This window comes from Erythrolamprus reginae, chromosome 2 (assembly GCF_031021105.1).
Source record: "Erythrolamprus reginae isolate rEryReg1 chromosome 2, rEryReg1.hap1, whole genome shotgun sequence".
Classification (NCBI taxonomy): Eukaryota; Metazoa; Chordata; class Lepidosauria; order Squamata; family Dipsadidae; genus Erythrolamprus; species Erythrolamprus reginae.
In genome coordinates, this window is record NC_091951.1 from 139,545,050 (window position 1) to 139,567,840 (window position 22,791).

The 22,791-nt window shown below is 40.2% G+C and overlaps 1 protein-coding gene across 2 annotated transcripts in view; it reads left to right on the forward strand.

Moving 5' to 3' along the window:
• Nucleotides 1-22,791, forward strand: part of FOXK2 (forkhead box K2) — a 48,440-nt gene that overhangs the window by 104 nt on the left and 25,545 nt on the right. Inside the window, exon 2 of one of the 2 annotated variants that reach the window (XM_070739670.1) lies at nucleotides 183-469. In XM_070739670.1, coding sequence (XP_070595771.1) covers nucleotides 201-469 — 269 coding nt within the window. In that variant the 5' untranslated portion in view covers nucleotides 183-200. Of the gene's footprint in view, nucleotides 1-24; nucleotides 470-22,791 lie in introns of those variants that run through there. The other variant, XM_070739669.1, reaches the window with a different exon arrangement.

A 22,791-nucleotide genomic window follows, 5' to 3' on the forward strand; every position in this document is an offset into this window, starting at 1 on the left:
AGGGGGGAGGGCGCGCACGCGCGCGGGGGGGTGGGAAACGGGGGGGCCCTTTGGTCCCGCGCGCTGCCTCGGCCAAGATGGCGGCGGGGACGGCATCGGCGGCCGTGGCCCGGTTAGAGGGCCGGGAGTTCGAATACCTCATGAAAAAGCGCTCAGTAACCATCGGCCGCAACTCCTCGCAGGGCTCGGTGGACGTCAGCATGGGCCACTCCAGTTTCATCTCCCGGCGGCACCTGGAGATTTTCACCGCCCCGCCCGCTCAGGCCCAGGCCCCTGCCAACAGCGGTAGCGGCCCCGCCTCGACCCTCGCCGGCGACGGGACCGGGACTCAGCCATCGCCGCCGCCTGTTGCCGCCAGTCCTTCGCCCGGCGGTGGTGATTTCTACCTGCGTTGCCTGGGCAAGAACGGCGTCTTCGTGGACGGAGTGTTCCAGCGCCGGGGGGCGCCACCGTTGCAGCTGCCCCGCGTGTGAGTGTGTGAGGCGGAGGGAGGGAGGGACTGCCGGCGGGTGAGGTGGGGGCGAATACGAGACACGCGTTCCGGCCGGGACCTTTTCTCTTTGCCCCGCCGGTCGCCGTTCCCGCCTTCCCGGTGTGTTCGGCCGGCGGGCGAGGTGACTGTGGGGGGCGTGAGAGGCGAGACCGAGGCGTGAGAGGCTCCAAGGCCGGGGAACCCCGCTCGTGGTGGAGGGAGCCTCGCTGTACTGGCGGCGGCAAACCCACACAAGGGGGTTTGAAGGGTGTCCGCAGCAGCAGCAGCACACGAGCTTCTTCGCTCAAGCTGGCGCTTCGTTGCTCTCTGTTTTGTCCAGCTCTGAACATAAGAACATAAGAAGAGCCGTGCTGAATCGGGCCAAAGCCCATCGAGTTCAGCACTCTGTGGCCCATCAATTGGGGATCTTGAGCAGAAAGAGGAGGCAAAACCTTCCCTTTCCCTTGACTCCCAACAAATGGTGCTCAAGGGAATCCTGCCTGCCTCAACCAACATAGAGGCGGCACATGGACATCAGTTTGTGATGGAATCACAAGCTATTTATTGTGTAGGGACAAATAAAACTCCTTTTGGATTTAACCCCCCCCCTTATGGCTGCACTTATTAGATAAATAACCCCCCCCCCCCAATTATTAGATTTGGGCTTCCAAGTTGCCTTCCAGACTGCACACACGATGCATGCACTCTGCTGTACTTTTGGATGGGTGGTGGTGGGGAGTATGAGAGGCCTGGTGTTTTCAGGAGAAAAACGCAGATGTACTTTCAGTATTCAAACAAGTATCTCCACACTGAGAGTTTATCTTGTGGTTTAAAAAGATTGTGGGCTTTAATTTGAAAAAAAAAGGGGGGGGGAAGGACAATGGACTGCTTAGAAAAGGGTCTGCTTTTGAAGGTTTTCTGTTGATGAGAAAATATACTCAAAAAAATAAAGGGAACACTCAAACAACACATTCTAGATCTGAATGAATGAAAGAAATATTCTCATTGAATACTTTGTTCTGTACAAAGTTGAATGTGAACAACAGCATGTCGAATTGATTGTCAATCAGTGTTGCTTCCTAAGTGGACAGTTTGATTTCACAGAAGTTTGATTTACTTAGAGCTATATTGTGTTGTTTAAGTATTCCCTTTATTTTTTTGTGCAGTGTATTTGTAGGTGCTTACTCTAGTGAGGACACTAGGTACACCTTAGAAACATAGAAACATTGAAGACTGATGGCAGAAAAAGACCTCATGGTCCATCTACCCTTATACTATTTCCTGTATTTTATCTTACAATGGACCTTGCTTATGAAAAGTGGATTAGTGATGTTTTATTTATTTATTTGTCTGTTTGTTTAGATTTATATGCCGCCCTATTCCCAGAGAACTGTGGTAATATGATGTCACATCTTACTCTACACTAGTAATTTGCTGTCATATTACTAGTGTGGCTCAATGTGTTACTTGACTTTTGCAACTTTCCTTATGCAGGGGATGTCATTTATTGGAAAAGCCAGATATTCTGTTTTGTTTTCACTTGGATTAATTGAAAACAAATTAATAGGCAGAAATCTACAGCCTCTCACTGTACTTGCTTTGCCTACTCTACAGCTGGAAAAAGAGCATATCTTACAATATTGCAATAAGGGATAATGCTGTAATGTAAAAAAAAATTACAAATCCAACTATTCAGGGATAAATGCATGAAATCTCAATGTTGAAACTTTAAATGTGTTTTTACTACTGTTCAGATTGATCAGAGTTACTCTGACCAGATATCTTTGAGAAAAAAAATCCCTTGTGGTTCTAGTGATTTTTGGACTTTCCTGTGTAGCTGTTTTGAACAACTTGTCCATTAAATCCTGTTGTCTTACAGATAACAACAGATAGCAAAAGTCTTTTATTATTTGAGTGCATTTTGGATGTACCTATATAAGGCGTAGTATGAAACAAACTATTATATGATTATCTTTGATTATTATTTGTCCTATTGCACATAATATTTCACAGAAAGATATAACTCTTAATAATAGTTCATTTGTCTTTCCTCCCATTCCAAATTTGCTTGCAAGATCCCCCACCCCCAAAAGTATACAGTTATAAAATCGTATTTACCTGCTGAATATTGGGATATTGATAATATGTTCCTGCGCTGCAATTCTTTTTGGAAAGATGGCTTTGGATAATTTAACCACAGTTTTGTTAACATATATCTTTTTGAAATATTATTGTTAGCTAAAGACATAGTTGCTAATTTATGTAATGCAGTTCTATTCAAAGTGAAGCTGATGCATACTGAAAACATAGATTTTGAAGGTAAACCTTATAATTTCAATAGACATTTCAATCGTGCTTACATTTATAATCTATCTTTGTTATCCCAATGTTATCCAGAAGAAATCTTCTGAACTTATGACAATTCTCCAAAGGAAAATTAAACAGAAAAATTTCATTTGTGTCATTTAGTTATTGTATTCTAATGTGCAGGTCCCCAATCTTTCAGACCTCTGGGACCACTAAATTCATAATTTTAAAACTTATGGACCACTAATAGGCTCTTCCTTATGACCAGCTGGGTGGGCGTGGGTAGGTACATACGTGACTGGGTGGGCGTGTCCAATTCAATGTCACTCACATAGAGGGGCTCCTTGCTCTATTTGCCCCTCCCCCCTAGCTACTCCTCGCCTCCCCACCCAGGTTCCTTAGGACACCAACAGGAAGCAGTTGTTGAATCTAAGTGGCCATTATGAGAAAGAGTCAGCAAAACAGCTGGTTCAGTTCAAATTGGATCTGGCCAAGAATTTGATAATGGCATGCATGCGTGTATATTCCAGGCCATGATGCAGTCCCACTGGAACAACGCTCTCTAATTGTTTGCCACCAGCACTGCTTCCTTCTAGCCTTTGTGCAAAGCCCTGCATCAGGAGGCTGAAGCAACCGCCCAAGTCGGAATTTCTTCCCCCTCCAAGCCTCAAAAAATGAAATCAAGGGGGTGACTCTGCAGCAACACAAACGTCCATTGCATGTATCTGTTCCAGGGGCTGTAGTTTGAGGATCCTTGATTTAGTGCAATATAAAAAATGCCAATAATTTTTTTGCAGACCACCAGAATTTTCTCATGGACCACAAGTGGTCCACAGACCACCGGTTGGTGACCGCTGTTCTAGTGAACCGAAGACAATACTTCCATTTAAAGACAAGTTATTTGGGGGGGAAATTAGTATACACATGAACAAAACATTTTGTGGATTGGCATTTCTCTAGTTTCAATTGTTGATGATAGTCAAATAACATAAGTAGCATGATACCTTTTATAATAAAGAATCCTAATCTTGTTTAATTTTAGGATGAAGGCTTAGGTAATTTTGAGATTTTACTTAGGAACTTGAAATTCCATTCACTTAAGATCTTTGCCAAGATTTCATCTCTCACGTTTATTTGTGCTTTGAAAATGCCCTGTTTAACAGTTTACACATATTGCATTCAGATTTAATAGGGTTTAATACCATTAATATTTTTATTTGGCAAAAAGCCAAATTGATTTATTTATTCAGAAAAATAGAATGCAGAAATAACATCAGGGAATATATTGCACGCAAGAGCCAGTAAATGAAAATATATATGATTTAATTGAAAAGTTATTTCCCTCTGTGTGTTTGTGTACATGCATATATACATACCTGCATGCCATTATCAAATTATTTTTTATCTTCTGTGTGATGGAAAGTAATGTCTTGAAATATAGAACCTGGAGTTAGACTTGTTTTGTGGATAATAAAAGTTAAAATAATCCTGTTAAACCTTCTGCTACTTTAAAATTTTTCCATATGAAAAATCATGTAAAATTGTGAACCAGATTGGTGATTTGTATATGTCAGTGAAAGTGAACCTTTTTGGCACAAAGTGTTGAAAAGGGAGTGAGTACGTAAACATGTGCAGCTGATACCAACAAGAGGAATGAGCGACAATAGGCGACATGCCACTCTAGGCACGCGTGTCATAGGTTTGACATTATGGGTATATGCCATTTATATTAATTATAAGAAATTTATACTAATATAGATTATAGTCAGATTAATATAATAGCAGGATTTTTTTTAAAAAAATAAAGGCTGCTATGTACTGGTTATATGTGGAGCTTTGATCTGCCACAATTTTTGTAGAATTCTACAGCTGAGGTCAATTGGGTTTGAGAATAGTATGCAGTTTTTGTAAATTGAGAACTTTCAAATCTTAGCTGTTCAACCTGTGATGTTTCATCTTGAGCAAACATTTGGCTTGTTAAGAAATCCCTAATTAACAAAGTGGGTTTAACTGGAACTTTTATTTAAGAAGATTGGGATTGGTAATTCTGCTCAGTACTTAACAATATTCAGATGAGGTCACAAAATCCAGAGATTTAAAAATATAAATTTATTAAGCTGTTTCCCTCCATTTTTAGCTATGACATTTGTTTTTTTCCAGTTTACAGGCTTGTAATATCTAGCATTGCAAAAACTGAAAATAATTTTGAGTTGTCTTAAAAATAAGCACTGATTAGCCAGTAATTTCTTACATTAGATTTCTCTTCCCTTTTATCATTTTGTGCTTCCAACTTGGAAATTAACAGGGACATCACAGTAAAGTAACTCTATGCAAGATTTCTTAGCCTACATTATTAACCTCAAAACATTTGTATAGGTTGTCCTCAACTTAAAATCACTCACTTAGCGACCATTTAAGTTAGGATGGAATTTCCCTGGGCTATTTATGATTGAGATTCAAACTTACAGTGACCAATGGCCACCCACAATCACATGATCATATTTTGAATGCTTGGCAGCTGGCTCGTATTTATGGCCATGAATGATTTCAGTAAAAAGAATAATAAAATCAGGTGTGATCACATGTTGACTTGCTTAATGATTAGCATGATTTACAACTGTAATTCTATACTCAATTACAGTAGTAAGTCAAGGACTTCCTGAATGTATAGAGTTAGGTTTTAACAGACCACGATTAGGCAAGTAATTGGTTGAAAATCCTGGACATTAATACTGTGCTTCATCTAAAATGAAAAATACATTGATAAAATAATGTTGTGCACTACTAGAGAACATTAACTGTACATTTTGGAATTTTGTACTCTTGATTACAAGGAATAATTCTTCCTTCAGTTTCTTTTTTATCCAGATCCTAACTTAAATAGAAGTTTGCCTGATATCAGCTTTGTGATCTTTTCTGTACAGGTAGTTCTCAACTTACAACCATTCATTTTGAGATTGAATTCGCAGCAGCATTGAAAAAAGTAATTTAAGACCGGTTTTCATACTTACGACCATTTGCAGCATCGTTGTGGACACGTGATCAAAATTTTATAACTGACATGACAGTTATCCTGTTCCGGGTCATGTGTTTACCATTTGTATCATTCCCAGCCAGCTTTTGACAAACAAAGTCAATGGGGGAATCCATATTTGCTTAATGCTTACATGATTCACTTAACAACTGCAAAGGTTTATTTAAGAATGATGACAAAAATGTTGTAAATGAAGCAAAAATCAGTTAAAGAACTGCCTTTTTTAGCAACAAATTTTGGGCTCAATTGTAATCATATGTTAAGTACAGTGGAACCCCGACATAAGAGCTGCTCTACTTAAGAGCAACTCGAGATAAGAGCTGGGAGGGGAGAGATATTTTTGTTCTACTTACAAGCCCAAATTCGAGATACAAGCGCCAAGGAGCTGTCTCCTGAAGCCAAACGCTAACTTCCGCGTTCGGCTTCAGGAGACAGCTGCGAAGCGGCGGGCGTTTTAAAAGGTTGCAGCCGGCCTGGGGGGCTCGGGGGGGTGCTTGCAGCTTTCTTTCTTGCTCTTTTTCTTTCTCTCTTTTACCTTCCCTTCCTCTATTTCTTCTTTTCTTTCTCCTTCCCACCTTCTTCCCTCCCTCCCTCCCTTCACTCATTCCTCTCTTACTCTCCCCTTTCATAAGTTTCCTTGCTTCCTTTCTCTGTTCCTGTCCCTTCCCCCTTTCTTTCTTTCTTGCTTTCTTTCTTGCTTTCTTTCTTGCTCTTTTTCTTTCTCTCTTTTACCTTCCCTTCCTCTATTTCTTCTTTTCTTTCTCCTTCCCACCTTCTTCCCTCCCTCCCTCCCTCCCTTCACTCATTCCTCTCTTACTCTCCCCTTTCATAAGTTTCCTTGCTTCCTTCCTCTGTTCCTGTCCCTTCCCTCTTTCCTTCCTTCCTTCCCACCCTCCGTCCATTCATTCACCCATTCCTCTCTTGATCGCTTAAAGCCGGTCCCTGGTGCAAAAAGGGTTGGGGACCTCTGTCCTACAGGATTGGGTGGCAGAGAAGTTGAACATATGTAAATTTAAAAGTTTAAGAAAGTTTACAAGTTAAGTGAAAGAAACTTCATTATTCATTTATATGTACATGTACATTTCTTCATTAAAAACATGTCTTTCTGCATAATTTAGACTAACTTTGTGAGTTTTTTGAGGGCTGGAACCAATTAAAATTATTTACATTAATTCCTATGGGGAAAAGTCGTTCGAGATAAGAGCTGCTCGACTTAAGAGCCCAGGTCCGGAACAAATTAAACTCGTATCTCGAGGTACCACTGTACTTTATACTAATTTAAAAATATTTTTCAGACTATTAAAAAAAAGTTACCTTTTTTTTCTATTTTAAATTATTTTTTCTGTGTAGTCCCAGGGAATTTTAAATGAATGGTTGGTATAAATCAGGTGTGTCAAACTTGTGGCCTCATGTTGTTGTCATGTGACATATCATGACTTTTCCCCCCTTTGCTAAAATGGGGGTAGGAGTAGCCAGCATGACGCATCTGGCCTGCAGGCCAGTTTGACACCCTGGTATAAATTAAGAAATTTTATGATTGCCCAATTCACCCTGGGCTGCTTAGAAGGAGAAAATCTCAATACCCATACAACAAGCCCACATTATTCATGGTGATAATTATCAGAGGAGCTACTTGGTGGGTTACATATCATTCTGGGGTCCCCATTGGCAGAACTATATTTTTAGGGCCTTTGAGTGTCAAAGTGGGGGCCAATTCTATTTTTGCAGATCCCGATGTTCCACAGGAAAGGAGTACTATGGATAAAGCCCTTCTTCTTGTCCCACTAAGTTAGACTTTCTGAGGAAATGGAGCATAGCATTCCTACCTCTCCATTCTAGTGTGTTGGATAGATATGACTGGAAAAAATGGTTCTTCAAACAACCTGGTCCCAAGGCATGTAGGGCTTGATGGTGACAACTAGCGTCTTGAATTTGACCTGCAAGCAAACTGGCAGCCAATATTGCTCCCTAGTAAAGATAACGTGAAAATCTAGATTGCATAAAACCATGTGAACTGCCACATTTTGAACTTATTGAAGGTTTTGGACACTTTTTAAGGGCAGCTCCATTTAGAGTGCCTTGCAATAGTCAGGATGGGAGGTGACTAGCCTCTCATCTTGACTATTGTGATCAGGGATCATTGGTCCAAGAAAGGGCTTAATCGAGTTGTAAGTCCAGGAGAAACCTCAGTGCTACCCCATCCAAGGCCAGATGTGGCAATTCTTCATAGACAAACGAATCCCATACCCAGAGCAAAATTATAGAATATATATAATTATAATTTATATAATTTTATTAAACAGTATAACTTTGTTTGGTTTTTTACTTAATGTATATATTTCAATGTACTTTTTATCAGCATAAAAGTACATTGAAATATACATTACAGTTGGAAAAATACTTATGTAGATACAAGTAAATGATATATGGCTATTAAATAGCATGATTAGATTAATTTTCAGTATATGCTTAGATTGTGACTGAGAGGATGCTGTAATAGAAAATACCCTTTTTTGACTGCTGCAAATAAAAATTAGTAAGATGCACCTGAATATCTGGTGATCATAGCAGTGTTTGGGTGCTAATACCAAAACTGATACTGCATGATCATTTTGCTATTTAATAATGTACTTGTTTCACTTTCAAGACCTCAGGTAAAAGTTGATCCTGAGGGATGTATTATAGTAATCAGTATGTAAGATAATTACAGGTAGTTCTCACTTAACAACCACAGTGGGGTCTAAAAACTCCATCACTAAGAAATGCTGTAGTTAAGCAAAATATCCCATGACTGTGACTTGCACTTTTGTGTCAGCTTCTTCATTGATTCTGTTTTTCAAAAGCTGATTGTGAAGCTCTCAGTAGTGATCATGTGACCATGGGATGCAAACACAGATATAAATGCCTGAAATTGCCTGAATGATAATCTAATTGTGGCCGCAGGAATGCTGTTATGGTCATAAATTCAAGTACTGGCCATAAAGTTACTGTACTTTTTTCAAAATGCTGTAGTTTTGAACAAGTGCTAAACAGGGCAGTTGTTAAGTGGGATCTACTTCTAATGCATTTGATTAAGCTGTGTCTCTTTTATCAGTGTAGCAACTTAGACAACCAGTAATTCTGATGTTTTACTGAATTCTTCCATGCTTTTGAGGGAGTGTAGATTCCATCCAAATCAAAGGAATAAAGGTTTTTTTAAAAAAAAGGAATAGTAAGAGAAGACTGTTTTACCAGAATGAAATCTAAGGTACCGGTCTTGAACAAGACACCGAAATAAGATTTATATAGCCATTATAATTCAGTTTTCACAGATCAGTGCAACTCAGTTTCATTAGCATATTGATAAGAACATGGCCGTCATCTTCACTGTCTAATATCAAACGTAAAATAGCACTGGGGACAAAATGGTATTTTGTGGTAACTCAATGCGATCAACTATGACGAGAAGTAGAGAAAGTATAAAATTGTAGTCAAGCTCAATACCATTGCAGGATCAGGCAGAGATTACAGTCTGTTATGATAAGGAACATCCAGTCAAGCAACCAAGATAATTTTCTCCCAAAACCACCAAAGAGATACTTGAGAAAATATTTCTTGTTACATAATTTCTGGCACCGGACCATTATTATGTAGTATTTGCAGTCTATCAGAATGAAGGAACTTTGTCTGAAGTGTGATGCCAGCCGTTCATAAATAACTAGCTTGTGACTTTGCAGAAAGAAATCTATCCTATGGCCATAAATATTTAACAACTATTACTAGTATTTGTATTCTTTTTTTAGAAGAAGATCAACTGAGGCATCATCTCATGCACATACGCTCTGACTCAATTGATTATGATCAGGTACGATACAACAAAATTGAGAATGCTTATGGTTTAAATCAAACTTTCCTATGCTTTCAGAGTGCACCTGAAACATTTCTCAGAATTGTGATAGATATTTTACTTTAGTTTTTCTGAAATAGAGTAGGACAAATTTATCTTCAGAAGGCTTTGAAAATATGTCAAAGAAGGCATAGCATTGTGTCAAATGTTACTTTCAACATTAAGTGGAAGAGTTCTGCTGAGGAAGTAGTGAAGGAAGCCGAATGAATGCTTTTATGTATGTTTTGATGAATTCCTGGCCATTTGCTGTTAAGCCATTTTTCATTTTGTGCAGTACCCCTGCATATAAGTAATTAGAATATTCAGTAATTATGTCCCGGTCCTTACCATTCCAATACTGAACAGATCATTTCTAAATATAGAAGTGTCTTTCAGATCATTCTAGAATTTAATTGATTCCATAAATACCTGGAAGTAAATATGTCCATCATAGCCCTGAAGACATAATGAATGCTGTAGACTCACACTTTCCACCAAAGGATTATCCGAGATTACCTCTGTTACCTACGTATCATTCATATCACATGTATGGATAGAACTAGATTATATGACTTGTCATTCATTTCATTCACACACACACGCACAATAATTATAAAATGGAATATGCCCATGGATGCTGTGAAATCCCAAATACAATACTAATGTACCTTAAGACCATTGCTTTAATGTTCTACAACACTGATATGCTTTGACCAATGCAATAGTTTCATCTATCTCTACAATCTGTGATCAGATGTGCTCTCAAAAGACCTAGAATCCTTGCTAAGAGGTCTCATGGTAGCATAATAAAATTTATAAGCTCATCTGTGTTGATGCTTATAAACAGACTGGATTAAATTAAAACCATTTGATTTTGTCTCTTATTTATGGAAGCCAAATCAGCTTCCTTATCTACAGTTAATCTATAAATGATAAATTCTTACGATCTGTCCTAGCTATAAATTAACCGCCACATTTTTATCCAGTTCCCTTTTTAAATTCAGTAGTTGTTAACTTTTAATATTTTAGTTTTTAAATAGTTAATGTTTTAAACATTATAATTTTAAAAGTCCAGTGTCAGTCTGGCAAAGGTGTGGTGAAGTCTGGCACAGAACTGCAAGAGGCAGGGCTTTTTTGCAAGAAACTAAGAGTTAAATCAGCCTTGAGTTCTTGGTATGCAGAAAAAGACCCAGAAGGGACTATCTCTAAAGCTTCACAAGGTTTATTGGATAGATGAATATGCCTTAATCTGGCTAAATTTCTGCCTATGGGCGAACAGCAATAAAAAAACTACAGGTAGTCCTTGACTTACAACAATTTCTTTAGTGACCATTTGAAGTTACAAAAGCACTGAAAAAAGTGACCTATGACTGTTTTTTCACTTACGACAGTTGCATCATCTCCTTGGTGATATGATCAAAAATTGGAGGCTTGACAATTGTCATGTATTTATGACAGTTGCGCTTTCCCCGATCATTTGCAACCTTTACAACTGCTTCTGACAAGAAAACTCAGTGGAGGAATCCAAATTCATTTATGATTTCATGATTCACTTAACAGCTGGAAAAAGGATCATAAAGTTGGGCAAAACTTAACTTTCTTGCTTGCAGGGGAAAAGAATATTGGATTTACCCAAACGTTTGTTCTATGTGCGCTGCAGGAGAGTCCAAGCATGGGTTAATTTCATCTAATTGGCCAGAGACTGAGTTGCAATTTCTTTGGCCACACTTCTTCCACCTGGCTGAGCTCCAGTTTTTTAACAAAGACTTGGATCTGGAGAGGACGTAGTCAGTATGATGAAATTGACCACTCCTAGATACTGGACTCTTAAGGAACCAGGGTGGGATTGGATTCTCCTGCAGTGTACATAGAACAAACATTCAAGTAAGTCCAACAGTCTTTCTCCTGTGTGCTGCTTGGCGAGTTCAAGCATGGGAAATACCCAAGCTAAATATCTGTAGGGCAGGGAAACAGACTGGTCCAGGATCGCCTTGACAGAAGAACCCTCTGTAGTACTCATCTTCTGAATGCCACCTCCAGTCATAGAACGATCCTATTTGAGTGGAAGATGCACAAATCTTTTCACACAGAAAGGACCACTAGCTCAGAAATTTCACCTAGCAGATGCGATTGTTATAAGAAAGGCAACCTTAAAAGTCATCAGTTTGAGGCTGGGAGACCTTAATGGCTCGAGCAGAGGAGACGGGAGTGCCTGTAGAACTAATGATAGGTCCCAAATAGGATATCTATGGACAGTTGGGGGTTGTAGATTGGACACTCCTTTCAAAAAACTATGCAGCCTCAGGTGTTGGGAGAGGCGGCTCATTCCATTGCGGTTCAAGATTGTGGCTAAGAGAGCCACCTGCCTGCGGAGAATATTAGTAGACAATCCTTTATCAAGCCCCGCCTCAAGGAAGTCTAAAACATTTGGAACTGATGTCAATTTTGGGAACTAACTTCTTCTTGGCACACCAACGGCAAAAAGCTGTCCAGGTGACTTTGTATATCCTGTTTGTTGATGGATGTCGAGAAGCCTGAATAGTTAAAATTACTCTCCTATAGAAATGGCCCCTTCTCAGGATCTCCCTTTTAAGCATCAGATGACTAACTGAGCAACTCTGGAGCTGGGTGGTTCACGGCCCCCTGGCTGAGGGAGATCCTGTCCAGGTGTATCCTCCAGGGACGAGAGATGGATAGGTTCACCAGGTCCACAAACCATGGATGCCTGGGCTATTGGGGTGCCACGAGAAAGACTTCCTCATCCAAGATCTTTCTGATGACCCTTGGAATGAGAGTGGTCAGAGGGAAGGCATATAACAGGCTGGGAGGCCATGGGCAGTGGAGGGTGTTGGTCCCCTCAGCCCCTTGTGTCTGGAATCCGGAAAAGAACCTGAGAAGTTCAGAGTTCATTGGGCTGGCAAATAGTCTACACATGGATGGTCAAATTTCTCTGATAGTTGTAGAAACAGATCTGGGTGCAGGCACTATTCAGACTGGTCAATGGTTGTCCTGTGTGATGGAGACTTTGGAGATGTGCTCTGCTTGTAAGGAAAGTAAGTGCCTCTCTGCTCAGAACTTTGGAACATGTACTGTTGGTTCACATGTGCTTTGGTTATCAAATTGTCTATCAACAATAAAATGTTGTGACATGACCACATCTCTCGAAAATGACATAGCGCCAGATGTGCCGCTCTTAGTTCCAACCAATTGATGTCGTTTTGAAGTTCTTCAGAGAACCACTGACTTTTGTCATTCGGGATTGCAGGTGAATGCCCCAGCCGAAAAGGCTGGAATCCAAGGTTACAACTATACAGGTGGGCTCTTTGAATAGATAGCCTTTTTTTCATGCTGCTGACGTCCACCAGTCTAAGGATCAGAGCACCCTCTGAGGAATCCAGATTTATGTATTGGAATTGCTGAGCCTTGAAGTTTGAATTGGCAGCAGGAGCTATTGTAGGGCCTGGGCATGCAATGATCGCCAGTCAGGAGATCATCGTTCCTAATAACTGGAAAGAAGAACCAATGGCACTAGTAGAGATTTGACCTGATCAACCATGGCTCTTTTGCTGGATTGGCGCTCCTGGGAGAGGAAAACTTGACAGGTCTCAGTATTGATCACTGCTCTTAAATGGATCAAATAGTAGAGGACATAATTTGACTTATCTCCAGGTTCACGGAAAAAACGTGGTCTTGTAGGGTTTGGACCGTGATGTGAAGACCCTGTCTCACCTGAAGCAGAGACGACAACTGGATTAAAATGTCCAGATAACATTGCAGTCTGACGTATCTCACCCGAAGATGAGATGCCACCACATCTAATAGTTTGGTGAAGGTTCTGGGGGCTGAAGAAAGGCCGAAGGGGAGAGTCCTGCATAGGAGAACCTGAGGAACCTTTTGTGAGACAGTCTGATTGGTACATGAACATAAGCCTCCTTGAGATCTGTTGATGTTAAGAGATCTCCCTGTCTGATGCAACCCAGGATGGAATGCAGGGATAGCATTTTGAAGTGTTTATACATTAAGTGTACATCGAGCTTCTTCAAATCTAGGAGGGTCTCCACATCCTCCCCCCAACTCTGGGACCAGAAAGAGGATTGAATAGAAACTGAGACCCTGCTGCCACACTGCCACCGGCTCAATGACCTGTATGTCCAGAAGGTACTGGATCTCGGCCTCCATCAGAGACCTCTTTGTAGCCATCCTGAGAACTGAGCATCGGTTGAACCTTCTTGGGGTTGGAGCAGAACTTTAGAGTGAGCCCGAGCCTCACTGTTTGTAATGCCCAGGCATTGGTAGTTATCTCTTGCCATTGGCTGATGAATATCCTTAAACCTCTTGGCCGATGCCAGCATGGAACTCCAAGCTGTGCCTGTTGCGGCACTCCAGCAAAAAGGCACTGGATTGCTAATCTCCGCATAAGATTGCTGGAAAATCCAAGCCTCTGATCATTTAGCCAAATTGCAACATGGAAAAAATAATTTTGTGTCTCTCTGGGCTGACTAAGTTGAAAAACGTGAGCTCAGCTGAGCAGAAGAGGCATAGCCAAAAAAATTACAACCCAGTCTCTGGCCAGTCAGTTGTAACTGATCTGTCTGTCGACTTGTCAATCTATCTATTGATCTATCAATCTGGTTCTTGCGTCTTTGCATCCAACAAAAGGGACTTTTTGCAAAGGGGCTTTTTGTTGTGCTACACCTCTGGGCTACTAAGCACACTTTGTCATCAGTGTCAGCGAGAAGACAATGGTGAGGCGGTAGAGTGCAGATGGCAGAAGATAGATGGGTGGAAGAGTTTGAAATACTAGGGACTAGGGTGGTTGTTACTCGGCCAAATGCTCATGATGACATGACCATGCAATGACCTTAACTTGGGTCATGGGTGGTTCCATACTAACCGAATAATAGTAAGTTCAAGGCTATCTGTAGTTATTTCTGTACGGACTGTTTTCCTTTGAGATAAGCTTCCTCTTCAGTGTCATGAAAGAATTTGCCTTTGTTTTTTAAACTGTTAAGTTAGTTTGATTTTTCTAAATGTAGCCTGTATGGGTAGCTAAACTATATTTTACCTTCTTTAAAATAAAGTTATTACAGTAGTTATAACAGTTCATTTAGTGACCATTGAAAGCCACGACTGCACTAAAAAGTCACTTATGATTGTTTTGCATACTTATGACCATTGCAGCATCTCTATGATCACGTGATCAAAATTCAAATGCTTGGCCACTGACTCATCTTTATGACAGTCGCAGTGTCCCAGTGTCATGTGATCCAATTTTGTGACTTACTGAGCAAAGTCAATGGGGAAGCCAGGCTCGCATAACAACTGTGATGCTAACTTCACAATTGCAGTGATAACAATTGTAGCAAGAAAGGTCGTAACATGGGGCAAAACACACTTAACACACGTCTCCCTTATTAACAGTAATTCTGTGCTGAAGTGTGTTCATAAGTCGAGGGCTTTTATAAGGACTACCTGTATTTAACTAAAAAGAAATTCAGACAAAAATCTCAATTGTCAGAAATGTTTAATCAATCAACCTTATATAGTCAATAATACTGTATGGATTGACTTGCTTACTAACTTACTAACTAACTAATATTTTAATACTAGATAATTGCTTTCCCAAATTATATATCAACACAGACACATATATGCTTAAAAAGTCTTCATAAGTAAATGAGAGGAGAGAGATCAGTTTCTGAAGACCAGAGAGAAGCGATGAGTAGTATGTTGGCATTTACATGCTGGCATACAGATCAGGTTGGCCTGATGTTTCATGCTGGAACACTTGCTTGAATAGTAATTCGTAGCTCTTGTTTCTTTAGCTGTTGGCCAGAATTACTGGAGGGAACGATTGGAGCCAAGGTATGCTCCTCTTCACTTTTCAAGTTGGTAGGAACTGAATGTTCCATCTGGCAGGGAAACTTTATGTAGCTGCTCCTCTAGTTGGTCCTCTAGTCACTGTCATGTGAATAGTTGGTAATATTCACATGACAGTCTTGACTGAGTTATCTACCCTTAGTTAATTGATTCTTACCATGTGCCAGTGTTATACTAGTACAGTTTAATTGATTAATTATCACAGTTTTCAGTCTTTTTAGCTGATATCAAGCACGTTTCTGACTTTTAAAATATGCCCCCTTCCATAGTGAACTTATGTGCTTTTAATTTTTTGTTTAAAAAATCAGAATGGCATGATCACTGTAGATGGATCAGATAATGGTAAGAGTGTCCCATTCCCTTCCATCCATTCCTGCTTTATTTTATTGTCCTTTATGACTTGGTCTTAGGTCTTGCTGTCTATCACAAATGTCTGAAGATTCTATTAACTGCATGGTCATGTAACCCTATCTAGGGCATGAGGTCCTTGCTATTCATGCCATTGTTATAGTTCCATGAGACTACTGCCACATGTTATAAATGGGGCTGCTTTTACAGACCATCTGGAGATTTTATTTGGCCCAAAATGCAGCAGCTCATGTATTACCCATCATTCATCAATCAGAGCTCATTAACTTTCGAATGAGCCTTATATTAGGTTCTAGCTGCAATTTAAACTGCAAATATTAATTTATACAATCTTTGTGGCTTGGCATCTTGCTACCTTCAGAATCACTTTCACTGAATTGGCCTAATTTATTTGATCTTGTGAAGAAAAGCAATTAGTGGTTAGGGGAGAGATGTAGGGGCCATAACCCAAAGCCACTGCTTTCACGTAACAGCTCTGGCATTCTAGAATGGCCACTTGTTGGAAGTTAGACTAGCCCCAGTTTTATTTCCCTAGCCTAGTGGAAACAGCTCAAGACAGAATTCTTCTGGAGGTGTTTGCAATGCCCTCCCCATGCAATTGCGCACAGCCCCCCCCTCCACGCTGCCTCCCCACATGCATGTGTGCAGGCTGCACTCAAGCCTCCAGACTTCCAGTAGGCCCGTTAGGTCATTTTTCATCCTCCTTAGGCCTTAGGAAAGCCTCCAAAGCCTATGAATGGCGAAAAAGGAACCCAATGGGCCTACTGGAAATTTGGAAACCCATTGAGCCTGTTTTTTGCCATCCACAGGCTCCGGGGGGTTTTCTGAAGCCTGGGGAAGGTGAAAACAGCTTCCCCCGCCCTCCGGAAGGCTGAAAATCAGCGCACACATGTGCAGTGGAGCTGACCTAGGGCAATTCCTCACCTGCCCTCAGATATGGCTCCATGCGCCACCTCTGGCACGTGTGCCATAGGTTCACCATCAGAAAGATTGAGGATTGTTGTTTTTGCAGCACTCTGGGCTGTTTGCATTGGTCCCAAAAATCTGGATCCTCAGATTACTGAGTTCAAAGGATGGAAGGTTGAGTCAGTCTTGATTAAGTCAAGATTGAACTGCCAAAGAGCAGAGTCAGTCTGCATTGCAATCATTGTGTAAAAGGGCTCAAAATCAATCAATCAAAGTCAATACATTGGGTATTAAAAAAATAATTTACAGTGAATATTGTTATCTAAATGGTAACAGGCAACATAGAAGTTCCAGTGAATTGGGGGGGGGAATGGAAAATGTGGTGATGGTTATTTCACTAGTGCTATGTGTAGGTAAGCTTAGTCTGGATCCAATGGAAATGTTCATATACCTGTCTGAGAGAATGGGTGTAATTCAAATTAGAATTCAGTTTATTCAGAAAGTATTCAGACTCCCTTCACTTTTGCCAATTTTGTTATGCTGCAGCCTGATTCTACAGTTGTTGAAATTAATTTTTTCTCTTTAATCTACAGTCAGTATGCCATAATGACAAAGTGGAAACAGAATTTTAGAAAGGTCTGTAAATTTATTGAAAAGAAAAAAACCCTGAAATATCATGATGGGATAAGTACTCAGTATTTGGTTGAAGCACCATTGGCAAACAATTACAGTCTCAGGTCTTTTTGGACGTGAAGGGACAAACTTCCACACCTGGATTGGGGTATTTTCAATTGGAAATTATTTTTTTAAAGTGGGCAGGGCTGAGGTAGGAGGTATCTTTTTTTAATTGGGAATTTGGTGAAGAACAGGAACATCTATCTGTGAGAGTGAGACTCAGACTTATTAATATGTGAGCTTCAGGACAGAGGAGAGGAGAATTTAGTGGAGGTAGCAGCACTGGGGAAAACAAGGCACCAGAAGCAGCAGCACCAGCACGTTTTCTCTTCTAAAACACAAAAGCCGCCCAGCAAGAATTGAGGACCCTTCCCCACCCTGTACTCTCTGGTCAAAATCGCTGAAGGTATGAGAAAAGGTGATGACTGTGAGGACTTGGGCCACAAGAGTTGTAAAGGAGCAATAGGATGAGGAAGACCAAGCCTGGAAGCGATGATAGACAATTATGTGTGCATGGATATAATAGGAACCATGGAACAGAAGGAAGCAAGAGGGCAAAGTATAGTACAGAAAATCTCAGGAAGTGTAAATTGGGGAAGAAAAAAGAGTTAGAGCAGATGAAAGCTCTATCCCTCTATCCCTTTTACATATACTGTACAGCCAAAAGTTGCAGTAATGGCCAAGTGACCAGACAATAGCATATAACGCTTTGGAAAGCAAGCCAAGAAGTACCCAAGGAGGCTTCATGAACACTGAGAATTGGCCTTGAAGTGTTGGCTTTATCAAAATTTTCAATAACATAAGACAATCAGATATACACTGCATAATCTGAGATTTATTTCTAGAGGAAAACACCATCTTACGTGTTTTAGAAACACTTGGCTGTTGGCTTCTGTTTAGTTAATGGAAGTGATTATATTAATATTCAGAGGACATTTATAGTTGGCTGCTGGAAATGTGGTTAATGCAATCACTGGCTTAAATGCAGCTAACAAAGAAATGTTAACATGTTTAGACCATGGGCTGATGGCCACATTTGGAGTTCTGAGTTTATACTGTGAGTGTTTTCACAGAATGCCCATCATTATATTGCCTGGCCTATTCATACATGGCTGCTGTGTTAAGAATGGCATTTACAGCAATCATTTACCATAAAGCACTGATGAGATTATACATAATTGTCTTGTTCTTTTGGATGCTTCATACTGTTCCAACTTGCCCCCCCCCCCCCCTGGATTTATGTGCAAACTTCCAAATAAACTGCAGGCTTATATTTTTATTTTGTTATAATACATGTGGAGCATATACAAAATCTGGAGGCATTCTTGCAAAGAAATACACTTCTCACAGCATGTATCTAGTTTTTTGCTATGTCAGTTTCCTGAAGATTATTACATCTATAGAGATCTGAATATGAACCTCTCTTGCCCTTTCTTCATCTCAGAAGCTTTCTGTTTCTTTACTTTTTTACACTCTATAATACCAGTTTTGTTTGGAAGCCCTACAAATTCTGTAAATAGGAAAAATAATGCATCTTTTTGTTGTATTAAAATAGTAAGAATTATAAAATGAAAAGAAAAAAGTTCGGTTAGGGCTTATGATAAATGACTTGAGTAACTTGTATAACTTGTTGAAAGAAGCTTTTTGAAACCTGAAGCAAGTGTAGACATGCTGTCTTCTTTCTATCAAATTATATTTGCTCATGATCTTAGGTTGAAGATAAAATTTAACCAGCATACTACAAGCTTGTATTTAGTCTTGGTCTTTAGAATCACCAATACCATAGTGTTACTATAGGCAGAGTTCCTTTTGTATTTGTACAGAGGAGCCTCAAATTCCAGAAGCATTACATGGTAAGTTTAATGAATTAATGTCTGATTTCCCTGCAGCTGATGTGACAAGGAACTTTATAAGCTACTACCCATTGATCCCTCCTTTCCAACTCTTTTGTGTATTCAGCTTGGAGAAAATGATGAAGAGCTTGGTTTCTACAGTAACTACAGCCTGCAGGCAATTTTTTAAAAAAGTATTCTTTTTAGACTGCAAAATGCAATGTATTTTGTTTCTTTAGAATCTTTTTTTCTGTTAATCTGGTGCTTTAAATTTTTCATGGTTTAAAGCTGTAAAGGAGGGTGAAATTTATACATGTGAGCAAAGTGCTTTTAATCCAGATGGTATTTTTTTTAAAAAAAATATGCTTAATGATAATAGAAGAAAAAAACAGCACAAAGAAAATTACAATGCAAATACATACATTCTCAAAAAATAATAGGATATAAAGGACTTCAAAAATGAAAAAAGAAAACAAGAAAAGGGAATGAAGTTAAAATATATTTTTATAGCAGTCAACAGTAAAGAATGCTATATATACAGTGAAGGGCTACCAAAATTTTTACTACCACACTGAAGACGTGGCATATGCATTTTCTTTCAGCATCTTTCAGTGCAAAGTGGGTGCTTTGGGGTGGAGCTCCATTGTTGCTACTCTACTCTGAGTCCCCCCGCTACCCCATCCGGGCAGTAGCCCACCTCTGTGTGGATGTATGTGTGTGTGTGTATAATGTAAATATTCAAGTATGTACAATAGTCCTCAACTAAACAACAATTTACTTAGTAACTGTTCAAAGTTACAGCGTCACTAAAAGAAATGACATGACCAGCTTTTACAATTATGACTGTTGTAGCATTTCCATGGTCATGTGATCAAAATTCAGACATTTGGCAATTCAGTCATATTTGTGGGGGTTGCTGTGTCCCGGGGACCACGTGGTCCTCCTTTGCGACCTTCTGACAAGCAAAGTCAATGGAGATGCCAGATTCACTTAACAACAGTTTGACTAATTTAACAATTACAGTGATTCATTTAACAACTGCAGCAAGAATAGTGGTAAACTCACTTAACAAATGTTTCACTTAAGCAACAAAAAATTTGGACTCAATTGTGGTTGAAGTCCAGGACTACCTGTATATATTGCATTGGCATCTTGGGAATCCGTCAACTAAAGTTGATAGGAATGGGAAAATTTAATTCAGATGAGCTTTATAACTACTACTGTGGGCAAGAATTTCTTAAAATCCTTTAGTAGCCCTCATAGTCAATTAAAAAAAAGTGAGAAACGCAGTACTTGGAACCATCTAAAAAAATAATAGAATGATCCCCACTCAAATCCAAGGCAAACCATTCATCATTACAGTAATCCAGGTCTGTGCCCCAACCACTGATGCAGAAGAGGCTGAGGTTGACTGGTTCTATGAAGACCTACAACATTTTCTAGAATTAATGCCAAAAGAAAATGTGCTTTTCATCGTAGGCGATTGGAATGCTAAAATAAGTCATAGAGTAACTGGAATAACAGGCAAGTTTGGCCTTGGAATACAGACTGAAGCAGGGCAAAGGCTAACAGAGTTTGTCAAGAGAACATGCTGTTTATAGCAAATATTTTTATCCAACAATCCAAGAGATGACTCTGCAAATGGATTTCATCAGATGGTTAATACTGAAATCAGATTATACTGTATATACTGTACTTTGTAGCCAAAGATGGAGAAGCTCTATTTGTAAAAACAGGACTCGGAACTGACTGGCTCAAATCAAGAGCTGCTAATTGCAGAATTCAGCCTTAAATTGAAGAAAGTAGGGGAAAAATAGATATGACCCAAATCACATCCCTGAATATACAGTGGAGGTGATGAATTTAAGGGACAAGTTCTGGTAGACAGAGTTCCTGAAGAACTATGGATGGAGGTTCGTAACATTGTACAGGAAGCCGCAATGAAAACCACCCCAATAAACAAAGTCAATGAGGAAGTGAGATACAGCCGTGTTAATAATGTAACGTACTCAGTTAACAACTGAATTAACAGACTGTTAGTAATGTAATGTATTCAGTTAACAAATGTGGAAAGAAAGATTGTAAAATGGGGCAAAATTCACATCACAAATGTCTCATTTAACAACATACATTTTTGACTCAATTGTGGTCATAAGTTGAGCACTACCTGTATTGAAAAGCAGAGACATTGCCAACAAAAGATCCATATAGTCAGAACTATGGTTCGCCTAATAGTAATGTATGGTTATGAGAGTTGTAACATAAAGAAGGCTGAGCGCTGCTGAATTGATGCTTTCAAATTGTGATACTGAAAAAGAGTCTCAAAAACCCCTTGGACTGCAAGAAGATCAAATCAATCAATTCTTTAAAAAATATTTTATTTTATTCAGAAAGATTAAAATACAAAATACAAAACTAAATTTAAAAAATCAGTAAATTCCAAAGGAAATCTACCCTGATTATTCTTTTGAAGGACAGATATTGAAGCTGAAGCTCAAATACTTTGGCCAACTAATGAGAAGACTCATTAGAAAAGGCAAAAGTAGAAGGGGTGGCAAAGATTGATGATATAGTTAGATAGTATCATTGACACAATGAATGAAAACTCCCAGATTCAGTGGAAAGAGGAGGCTGTTTTCGTAAGCCAAAGGTTCCATACAGATATTAAAAAATAAGGGTGAAAATGGGTGTACAGTGATCCCTCGATTTTCGCGATCTAGTTCTTCGCGAAACGCTATACAGTATCGCGATTTTTCCCACCCGTCACTCTCTTCCTTCCTTTCTCATCTTTCTTTCTCTCTCTCTTTCTCTCTCTTGCTTCTTCCTCTCTCACACTCTCTTCCTCCCTCTCTCATCTCTTTCTTTCCTTCTCTCTCTTTCTCTATCTCTCCCCCTCTTGCTGGCGGGCGGCGGGCGGGCGGGCGAGCGGGGGCATCAGCGAGGAAGACCTAGGGAAGGTTCCTTCGGCCGCCCAGCAGCTGATCTGCTCGGCAGCGCGGCAGCAGCGAGGAGCCGAATCGGGGTTTCCCCTTTGCGTGGGCGGCGGGGAAACCCCGATCTTCGTCTGCTCGCTGCTGCTGCGCTGCCGAGCAGATCAGCTGCTGGGCGGCCGCAGCAGCAGCGAGCAGACGAAGATCGGGGTTTCCCCGCCGCCCACGCAAAGGGGAAACCCCGATCTTCGTCTGCTCGCTGCTGCTGCGCTGCTGAGCAGATCAGCTGCTGGGCGGCCGAAGGAACCTTCCCTGGGTCTTCCCCGCCGCCCACGCAAATTCCACCATCTGCGCATGCGCGGCCATGAAAAAGGGGCGCGCATGCGCAGATGGTGTTTTTACTTCCGCAACCCTACATCGCGAAAAATCGATTATCGTGAGGGGTCTTGGAACGGAACCCTCGCGATAATCGAGGGATCACTGTATTTGTCTAGTTCCTCTAAATAGTGGAAAAGTAACAG